This window comes from Aplidium turbinatum, chromosome 11, assembly GCF_918807975.1.
Source record: "Aplidium turbinatum chromosome 11, kaAplTurb1.1, whole genome shotgun sequence".
NCBI lineage: Eukaryota > Metazoa > Chordata > Ascidiacea > Aplousobranchia > Polyclinidae > Aplidium > Aplidium turbinatum.
The window spans coordinates 23,937,210-23,948,315 of record NC_137482.1 but is presented as its reverse complement, the minus strand read 5'-3'; the positions used below and the strand labels follow the sequence as shown (position 1 = coordinate 23,948,315).

General features: G+C 37.2%; 1 protein-coding gene across 1 annotated transcript; it reads right to left on the bottom strand.

Annotated features, from left to right (window-relative positions):
* On the bottom strand, positions 1–10,257 carry LOC145779501 (small ribosomal subunit protein eS1-like). Its single transcript, XM_082591104.1, has 6 exons — positions 10,165–10,257; positions 9,356–9,506; positions 3,662–3,768; positions 860–1,019; positions 297–489; positions 1–148 (listed from the first exon to the last, which is right to left on the bottom strand). The coding sequence occupies exons 1-6, from the start codon at positions 10,224–10,226 to the stop codon at positions 30–32; spliced, it is 792 nt and encodes a 263-aa protein (XP_082447230.1). The 5' UTR covers positions 10,227–10,257; the 3' UTR covers positions 1–29.
* Between the last annotated feature and the right edge of the window lie 849 nt (positions 10,258–11,106).

Sequence of the window (11,106 nt, the reverse complement as noted above, 5' to 3'; positions counted from 1 at the left end):
CATTGTTATAAATTTATTAGCATGGTCAGCTACACAGACTCTTGCACAGGGGGCTCATATGACTCATCGGCCCTGTCCACTTTGCTGCCGGTCCCAGAACTTTTTTTCGTCGAACCTCCTTCTCCGTGCATTTCCATCAAACGTCCAACTGAAACGCATAACAGTGGTTAGCTGGTAAAATCAAGCCTTGAGAGAACTCTATTTTTCAAGTTAAAAAAGGCTGCTACCAGACATCAAACTGCTGCAAAAATGTTTTTAAATTTGCCAAAGTGAGTATGTATAGAATAGTGACTCACTGTCGAGCTTCGGCTTCTTGAGGAGTTTGACCTTCCTGATGTGGACATCGTGAAGTGGGTAAATCCCTTGACAAGCCTTTTCAATGTCTTTCGCAATGGAATCCGGAATAAGTTTATTCACGAGCATGCGAAGGTCTCCCATGCTCACTTCCCGGGTCATAATCTCGACCATCTTTGCTCTGATGTTAAATACCTGGCAACAAATACCATTTGTTGGTAATCAGCTCATCTCAAATACAAACGAATCTAACTTAGGCATATGTATGAAATGTCAAAAAGTTAATGAAAAAAAAACAGTATCAAAACAATATAAGCCACAAATGCAAAAAAATCGCTTTCTGCCACAACTTTGGTACCATTTCGAACTCCACGAGGTAGAATATCTGCTGGAATGTTCAAGCTATTCGTGCTTACCAGTGAAAAAATAAATTGTTTAAATGTAGAAACTGCTAAGGCAGTATATTCCCAGTGAGTATTAAAAACGAAGATCTAAAAAACAAAATTATCCCAAAATATTTTGACAAGGAGCCGTTGCTGCCAAGGTGGTTTGCTCTGTAAGGTACCTGAGTGTGTTGAGCGTAAGAAGTCTTCTTAATTTGATTGTTTCGTCTGTGGGTGAATCCAATACAGAACATGCGAAGCTTATACCCGTCAGTGGTTGTAACATCTACAGATGCTTCAATGAGGGTCTGCCACTTCTTTACCATGGAACACAGTTTATCCCTGGGAAATAACTTATCAGTAAATTTACAGCAATTTGATTGAAAAACAAATGTAAGACAGTATAATGAAACATTTGCTAGAGCCAGATGATCTTGCCTCAAAAGTTGCACAGCTGAAGGATCCAGGGTTCTATTTCACGCAATGACAAGGTTGTTAAGACAACTAAAAAAGGAGATTCATGCAAAAATCTTATTATCAGACATATCAGTTTAGATTAATTCCAGACAACAAAGGTAGTCAAGTAGGCAGATATAATTTTGATTCTGAAATAAGGGAACGTTCAAATATTACGTAACGCTTTTTTTTCCGAATTTTTGACCCCCCCCTCCCCCATGTAACGCCAACGTAACGCTTTTTTCAATCTCCCCCTCCCCCATGTAACGCTTTTTCACTACAAATTCAGCACAAAAAACTACCATTCCGTACTCGAAAGCGTTACGTAACGTTTTGCTTGAACCCCCTCCTCCTCGATGTGACGCTAACGTAACGCTTTGCATAAACCCCCCCCTCCCCCTCGAAGGCGTTACGTAATATTTGAACGTTTCCTAAGCTTAATTTACTTTATATCTCTTTGAAATGATGGTTTTGAGAATTGAAATTGCCAAAATGTGATCACTAAATCACAAAACACTGCAAAACTCTTATTACAGTTTATAAAAATATGACAAATTTTGCCCATTTACCAGTGTTGTGACATAGAGGTAACAATAGCACATATGTACCTCAAAGCCACATAAAACGTACACAATAACATATATTTTAATACTCAAATTATCAACTTATACTTAGCGATTTTGGCTACTAACAGATCAGCCTTCAGTCAAATTTTAAGTTGCACGTTGTCATGGCCTGTGTAATGTGTATAAAAGGTCGCCATGGGAAATGCCAACTGGTAAACTGAAAATAATGAATGGAGGCCTGTGAAATTTTGACTATTATAACCGGCTCGGTGGCTTAGTGAGTCCGCCAATGAATCGGTAGGCATGGGTTCGATCTGGTCCCGAAATTCACGGCCGCAGTCACATGTGATGTCCGCTGGAAGTACTATCTAGATCGGTCATATTTGTCCGCCAAGAAATAACACAGGAACTAGCGATACAAATCGGCATTGCATAGCACGAACAAATGTTGCGAGAATACAATTTCCTGCGCATTCTAGCGCGCATCTACAAAATGTGAATACTGTATCCCTTAGCTTTCATTCAAGCGGGAAAACTTTCGATTTTTACGTTGCTTCAACGATTGATTGAATGTTTATTTTTGGACCAGGAAAGCTTCTTGCAGAGCTTAATCCTGGCAGTTTCGCATACTTGTAGAGGCTTTGAATCACTGACGCAGGCCCGGTCGCGAAATTTTTTTCCCACGAGATTTCTGTCTCATTTACATATTTTGGTAAAAGTTTGTATTAAAACCGTGTGAATGCAACATTTTCTCGTTGTGATCGTGAGATTTTTCTCTGTCTAGTGATCGTGAGAACGAGGGTTCGACGCCCGTCAAGTCCAAACTTTTTTTTCTTTAAATTAATTTTTGCAGTGCACAAGAGCTTTTCAAAAAAAGTAGGGTTAGGGAAAGCTTTTATTTTATTATCATAGCAGAATTTCATTGGCAAATAGTTATTTCGCAATCTGAATCAACCAATCTCTCAAAACACTTTCGGAAAATCTTACTTTTAGAGTGACTAGATCTAGAATCAATGAGACAGAAATCTCGTGGGAAAAAAATTTTCACGGCCCGGTCACAGAGATTGACAGAGTGAAGTTTCCGATTGTTGAAGTCTTGTTGCTGGGGAACTATTCCATCTATTAGATGCCGCTGAATGGAGAGCAGTCCTTAACGTGCGTTGCTCAAGCGCACACCCCGAGAGTCGAACCAGCGCCGCTCGAACTTGAAGCTTCTTCGTTCCAGAAGTGACGCGCTAACCAACCAACAATTGAATCAGCGTAACAAAGGTGAATTCTTCGCTATGAATCGACGGGAGTACCGGTACTTCTACACTAATCACGCGCAACTTAGTTCAAGTCTTACGTCACAATGTCTGGCTTTGATAAGGCAAGGTTGGTTACAAAATAAGATATACGAGTAGTCTATTACAGCAAGATGAAGCAAAATTTGTTAAGTTTTGGCATTGAAAGAAAAGGCCAAGGGAAAATTCACTTTCGCTCACATGACACGCAAAAATAAACCTACAGAAAAAAGCCTAGTGAAACTTTGCACAGCAGAAAATAGTAGCGTTAGTGTAGACTATAGAAGTTTCCCGACTCGTGCCCAGAGCATTGTGACGTAAGTTATGTGGCGTATAAAGCAGCTAAACAGAGCTTTGACTCTTCAAGTGCTCATCGCTGGTCTGATGAAAGCTGAGTGACTTCGCTGAAATTTTAAAAAGCCTTCTAAACCGTAACTATAGTTCTCAAATGGTGAAGAATTATCAAGGTAAAGAGATTAAGCATGACGATCGACGCTAAAACTGGTGTGTCCGCCGTGAGACTTAATAGAGATAGCTGCTCAGACAGGACACGTTTGTCTGCAGTTAACAAAAACGAATTTCGAAGCCTGTTGATACCCTGTCGGGTCATACCAAAAACTTTTTAAAAATGGTATGTACTGAATCTAATTCTGTATATACCATTTAAAGATGTGTGTACCTGGTCAGTGACATTCCATGAAAGTTGGTAAGACAGCTCTTTCCTTGAATATCTTCCACAATTAATTTCATCTTTCTGTAGGTGGATTCATCACCATGCAAATCAGCCTTTATACAAAAATAAATCACCTTTACAAAACTGAAATTTATACATTAACCTTTGATCAATTATAAGATGTTTTGGGATATCATGATGTGGACGTGATGTAACAAACCAGCATGCATAATAAATAAAAGTTCAAAAGCATTATAGACAAAAAAACTGGATACAAGATCAAATGAAAAACAAATCAGTGTAAAATCACTTTGATACACAACACAAAGGACAAAGTTTTTTAAAAACATAAATTAAAAAACAAGGGAGCTGGTGTACAAGTCTTTGCCCTGGTCTACAAGAATATATGTCAAAGATTGGAATCGACCAAGATAGAATGAAATGTCACATGTGCGAACATCGAACAACATTCAACCAAGCAAAAAGTGTTTGCTAATATATAACCTTTATAATATCGGAATGGCCCGTTTCGGTGAGTCCGATCCCTTAACGGGGATTTTTTCAATTTTTTTTTTAAATTATCGGGTACCATAGCCTAATTATCATTGCCGTTTTAGGGTTAGGGGTTAGAGGTTAGGGTTAGGAACTCACCGAATCAGACTCACCGAATCGGACTCACCGAATAGTAGCAGACCCTATAATATAGTTATTAGTTTATTACTATCTGAATTCTTAACAGCCTGTTTCACCTCAAACGGATCATCAGAAGGGTCTTATTAAAATAGAATCTAAAATATATGATTCTATTATAAATATGATTCAAAAATAAATAATATTATAAATATGATTCTATTTGAATAAGACCCTTCTGCTGATCCGTTTGAGGTGAAACAGGCTGTTAAGAATTCAGATAGTATATAATAACTATATTTTGATTTAATTTGCTCTGCTTTGCTTTTTTGCTTAGCATTGAGCACTTTTTGTAGTATTAATAGTTTTCATTGTTTTAACCTTTATAATATATACTTTTAATAACCTTTTATATACTTCACTTTTTTCTAACCCTAACCTTCAGGGTTAGGTAAGGGTTTTGGTTGGGATTAGAAAATAGTAAGGAAGCGGCTGCGTTCACGACGCCGTAAACCCAGCTGTTCCATGCTCTTTTTTGTCTTTACAGCACTTTTACTGTGCATGTGCGCCATGGCCGTGCTAGGGTGAAACCATGGTGAAACTGTCAGGCCACAGGCAGCAGTGAAGGCAGGCGCACTTGGTTTACAGCTTAAGGAAGTCAGAGTTTATTTTGATTGATTGTGTGTTATTTATCCAAAAGAAAAATAACCTTTTTTTTGGATAAATAACCGAGGTAGTTTGACAGCTCAGTGGAGGCAGATGTTACTTTTGATTGATTGTGTAATTTTGCTCAGCAAAAATGAGTTAGTGTATTCAAAAAGAGAATAGGCCGGACTAAGGTAGGTTTACACCATTTTTTTGATTAAGTGTGAAAATTTTATTAATTTGAAAAGGCAGGCGCAGCAGTATCAACCTTCAAAATTTCAGTATATTCTTTGCTGCAAAGTGCAAAATCATTGGCAACGTAAAATTACGAATTGTGAAATGGCATCGGCATTTGCCGACGCAATCATGAAACAAAATAACTGCCTTTTGGAAAATAATATTCACTGCTCAGTAAGCAAATAGAGCTGTTTCGAGCGATCATTTGATGATTGTTGGCTCGTTACAGTCGATCTCAAACATTGGCGGCCAGCATAGAACAAGGATGACAGGTTGGCTAGGTAGCCTAATAGACAGCATTAATGAGTTGTCTTTTATAACATAAAAACAATACTAACAGAAACAGCATAAAACATGAGAAAACAATGTAGAACTGTTTGAAAGTCAAAAGCAATACATTCCCCCACCAACAGCAATATTCAATTATCATCGTTTAACACTAACTTTAGTTTAACAGTAATTTCCGGCATGAAAATTGAAGCAAATGTTGACAACGTGGAAATAATTATACTTACGATCAAGATCATTTAACATATTTTCATTTATTTTTTTCGATTTAATTCTAACACATTATGAGTACCTTTGCTTCAAGAACGCCATAGGGAGTCTTGCACATGTATGTTACTGCCCTAGTTTTGTTTCATTTCAACTGTTTTGATATTTTTTCATAGTATTACATATTCCAGTTGTTTTCAATGATGTCGACCGCTTGGCGCTTACCTTAGCAGTTAGTTTCCTCTTGTCACTGCTGGATAAGTTTTTTTACTTCTTTTAAACAACTGCTGGCGGATCTAAGGCTTTTTTACATTGATTTAACCTCTGCAGGATTTGAATCAGTGTAAAAAATGATTGATTAGCTGGTTGGGTTTATGCAATCAATTTAATAGGTGTTCAAAATTTGTCCGAATTACTGTTACTACCGGTACCTAGACAGCATCCTTCTTGTGGCACTTAATTTCAATTATAAGGTTGTAGATTGACTGCAACGATTATTATCGAATGTTTACTATGAGTGGAGAAGAAAAAAGTGCCTATATAAGTTCTAAATTCAATATTTTTAATCAACTAAATCAGCGGCACGTACGATGTTTCTCGGCTGGTATCCCCAAGGGTATGAGTTTGATGCTACCCGGAAGCATTTTATTTTAAATTATAAATTGCCTGCTAATAAACACTGCCTAAAATTAAACTTGATATAAATGAAAAACCATTTTTTTTGAAAGAAGTATTGTAACTTTTTACAGCCAACAAACCAACTTGTTGAGAGCAAAAATGTACTTTAACACGTACTTTAAAGGGTAGACTTTGTAATGTAGAAAATGTAATGCGTTGTTCGGCAAACACGGTCACATCCTCTTATGACTGAACGGAAACTTACCCAGAGAAATTCTCAAATCCCAGCAAATTAAAAAGCTTTAACTTTATTACAAGTACTCATATTTAAAAAGACATAAAAAATTGGCTGTAGGCTACTCAAATTAAAAATTAACCACAAAAATGCAGCAGCGTAACGATTGAGTCATTTCGGGTCAAAATTTAATTTAAAAAAAAAGAACGCTTTCGGGTAGTATCAAACTCATTCCTTCGGGAACACCAGCCTGAGAAATATTGTACGCGCCACTGACCCAGTTGAATAATCAAAATAAACCCTGACTTCCCTAGGCTATCAACCCAGTGCGCCTGCATTGACCAGACTGTCAATCAAACTGCTGCACCAGCCTTCATTGCTGCGTGTGACGTGAGTTTCAACGTGGCATCACGCTACACAGCAATGACATGCCTGCGCAAAAAAAATGCCGCTAAGACAAAAAAAGAACATGGAACAGCTGGGTTTACAGCGCTGTAAACAGGATGCAACTTAGTTCGTACCATGAACAGTTCGGATCGTCAGTTCGTACCTTGAAAAGATCGAGAAAATTTTTTTAAAAAAAGCCGAAGTCGCTAATTGCAGTTTCTGCAATCATTTTAAAATTTTTCCCCTGAAAAGATCGAGAGAAAAAATAGCTCAAAACCGAAGTCTGCTGATCGCAGTTTCCGCAAACATTTTTCCGCAGCTTCCGCAAACATTTTCCTCAGTTTCCGCTAACTCTAACCATAGAGTAATCTATGCTCTAACCCAGTGCTTCTCAACCTTTATTTGTGGCTACCCAAATATTAAGGTTAAATTAATAGCGAAGATTTGGCAACCCTATTTCCAAAACTACGTTTCGCACAACGTTTTGTAAGCATGAAAAAATGAGCCTCGCACTCATATACAACACGTCGTCGTGTGAGCGTCTGGAGCCGAGGGTCTATCCTTTTGCCACCCCAGATTTACGATGTTCCCGGACTACACTGGAAGGCTACTAGAGAGCAGACAGTCTTTGGTTTCATCATCCATGACATGCAGGCCTTCCACTCCGTTAAGTGGCTTGAAGATGGAGCAGTCATTGATGATGTGGTCTGCGGTTTGTATACAACACGATTAAACATAACAACAAAATGTTGAATTTAATTAATGTGAGCCTTGACTTTGTATTGTTTCAACAAGTTTGTCAAAATTTGGGGTTATTGTGCTCAGTGCCAATCTCATGTCATCTTCAGGCTGAAGACAATTTTTCTCCTTTGTTTTGATGTGAGTAAGCGCAGAAAACCCTCATACAGACAGGTAGTAACAAATGGCAGGAGAGCTTTTGCTGCGTGCGTGCCAACAACAGTCTTTTCATTCTTGACTTTTGTCCAAAATTGACCAAGAGTGTCTTTCTTAAAACAGTTCATCAGTAGGCTACACTGTCGCACTGAATGTCAATAAACTCCTCTTGAAACCCAAAAATGCTTTTGTAGTTTTCAGGCAGGGTATCAACATCAATAGCAAATGGATTGCGCACCCATTCCAAATTTTTTGCAATTTTAGGGACAATCAAATTTTCGTATCAATGAACCCAAATTCTTTTCTATGACAAGCTGGACATTGTCAAAGCCTTAACTCCGTGACTTCCAGTAACTAATTCAAAACAGTAAATGATGCTATTTCCTGGGACACGATCTTTATGTTTGGTGTGGTTTTTGAAGCAATTAATTGTTACAATTCCCTAGTGTAGTGTGTACTGTTGTGTACACTTATCCAAAACGCGTGTGGCAAAATCGTCCAGTGAAACCTGCAGCGTAGTTTGAATAGTGGAAATTACGAAAACTAAAGTAGTGGTAGGCAGTTTTGACTTTGCTCAAGAAACATTATCTTTTATTACCACATCTTACAGCGACCCAACCAAATGAAACAGCGACCCAGTTTTGGGTCGCGACCCAGGGGTTGAGAAGCACTGCTCTAACCCTAACTGATCGCAGTTTCCGCAAACATTTTTCCGCAGTTTCCGTTATACCTTACCCTAATTCTAACCATAGAGTAATCTATGCTCTAACCCTAACCCTCGCTGATCGCAGTTTCCGCAAACATTTTTCCGCAGTTTCCGCTAACCTTTACCCTAACCATACAGTAATCTATGCTCTAACCCTAACTGATCGCAGTTTCCGCAAACATTTTTCCGCAGTTTCCGCTAACCACAGTTTCCGCTTACCCTAACTCTAACCATAGAGTAATCTATGATCTAACCCCCGCTGATCGCAGTTTTCGCAAACATTTTTCCGCAGTTTCGTAGTTTCCGCTAACCCTAACCCTCAAGTTTGTTTTAAATTGTTTGGGGAAACTCCAATCAGCGACTTCGGCTTTGTGCTATTAAACTGCGATCAGCGACTTCGACTTTTTTCAATTTTTTTTCTTGATCTTTTTAGGGTACAAACTGACTGTACGAATGGTTTAAGGTATGAACTAGGTTGCACCTCTGTAAACATACTGTACCCACTGTTAAATAGTAGGCTAAAGCAAAGATAAAGTAGTCGAAACACACAACAATTTTTTCACCCTATCTTTTAGGTCGACACTAATTTATGACTTCATGGCATTTTTGAACAAGGAGGAGCCTTCTACACCAGCTCAAAAACATGTCGTATAGTTAGCGTAAATAGATATAGGTTACACAAGTTGTGATAACATATTGATACATAGATTGTAACATTTTTATCTGTTAAATTATTTTCAATTACAAAGTATTTACAAATTTGTGAAGTGGACGCAATTACATCGATGGTCGCAAATATGCACATGAATCCAGATTTGATCTGAGTAAACGAAATGTGATTGCATTTACTTACTTGATTACATTCAAATACTCTTCCTCTTAAGCCATCAGCAGCAAGTTTTGTTCCAATAGTTCGAGTGACAAGTGTTTTCCCGATCTCTCGGTTCTTAAAAACTGCAGGTGCTTTAACATCATACCAATCTTTCTTGGAAAAGGGGTCAACTCTGAAAATGTTAGTTGTTTTTATTATTAGATACTAAATACAATTAATACTAAGAACACTTACTAAGACAATTCGACATGCAATAAAATAGTAACTTCAACACTTACTTCTTAATACACTTACTTCAACAATTCGACATGCAATAAAATAGTACGGTAACCTAAAATATAATTATTTTATTGTGTTTGTTTTATGGTTTAATTACAATCATTCTGCAACCAGAGCTCGACTTTTGAGCATATTTCAAATTTGACATAGCAAAAGACTTATATGTCAGCATTAAGAGCCAGCATGCAAATGCCAGCATTTGATGAATGCAAAATAGCAGTACCAGCATTAAGATACGTACAATATTTTATGAGGTTGCAAAGCTGCTAGGCCAAGTTTATTGTAATTCCTAATGGCTTACTTGACAAAACTTAGTTGGTAAGTGAAAGAAAACTTTGTTTAATTTTTACTAAATTCCATTTTGTGGCTGGAATTGGTAGTGGCTTTTGACATTTATTCACATAGTGAAAATGTAACAGCTATAAAACAGTGACACAGCTCATTTATATCTAACTACATCTTGAAAATAGGTTTGACTGTGGGGGTGTATGCTATAGTAAATTAAAACTAGTAACATGAACAACTGACTGACGACCATAGTTTTCACTTACATTTTCTTTTTACCACCTTTTTTGCCGCCCTTAGTCAGGCGCTTGTTCTTACCCACTGCCATCTTCGAAACTCTGCTAGAGAAAAAGAAATATTTTCCGACGTAATCAACGATGGCATGGAAAATTGGGGAAATCCCCAAAGACAAATTCAATTATTTTTATTTTTTTAAAGGCAACAACAATTTCAGTCTAGAGAAAATTAATTTTCTGAAAATTCCATCACACATTAAGTAAAAATACAATAAAACTTACTAACTATATGACCGTTTTTTGTCTCATTTTTATTTATGGAAACATACAAACGAATCCTCGTGGAGGCAAATAAATTTAATATACATTTGTTTGAGTTTGAGTTTTGAGTCTTCTTTCTGTTCGAATTAACATGTACTAAAGAAGGTCGTCGCTAATTAATTGTATACGCTACTGTATTACATTGTATTATAATCACTGAAATCATATTGAATTGATATTAATAACAATACCGTCTATTAATTTTCAGTGCTTATCTAAGCCTACTGTAAATTAGTAGCCTATGCTTCGGTAGATTGTTTTGAGAAAAAGTTTTCTCTGCCTATAAAACGTTGAATGGTAGTTTAATTAATTATTTCTGAAAGTTCCTTGGTTTCATATTATCTGAATTTTCTCAACTAGCTACTCTCCAAGGCGTATATGACCAATCAGAGTTGACTCTGTCAAGGAAACAAGCAAAGATGGTCCTGTAACCGGTGGTGAAATCTTTCTAAAATGACTGAGACTTTTGATAAATTCTTATTTCTGTTCGAATTAACGTGTACTTTAAAAGGTCGTCGCTAATTAATTGGATACGCTTGTTCCAGACAATGGTTCACCTAATCAAACGTCATATAAAAAAACGTTCAAGTCTACTGAATATTACGTCATGGAAGTTGCTAGAAAATGTGCCAAAATTGCACCATCGTTCAT

Coding starts and splice junctions, on each gene's coding strand:
- LOC145779501 (XM_082591104.1), bottom strand. CDS start 10,226: ATGGCAGTGGGTAAGAACAAGCGCCTGACTAAGGGCGGCAAAAAAGGT. Junction 3,769..9,355: donor GAGTATTTGAATGTAATCAA/GTAAGTAAATGC, acceptor TTTTGTATAAAG/GCTGATTTGCATGGTGATGA. Junction 149..296: donor CAAGAAGCCGAAGCTCGACA/GTGAGTCACTAT, acceptor TATGCGTTTCAG/TTGGACGTTTGATGGAAATG.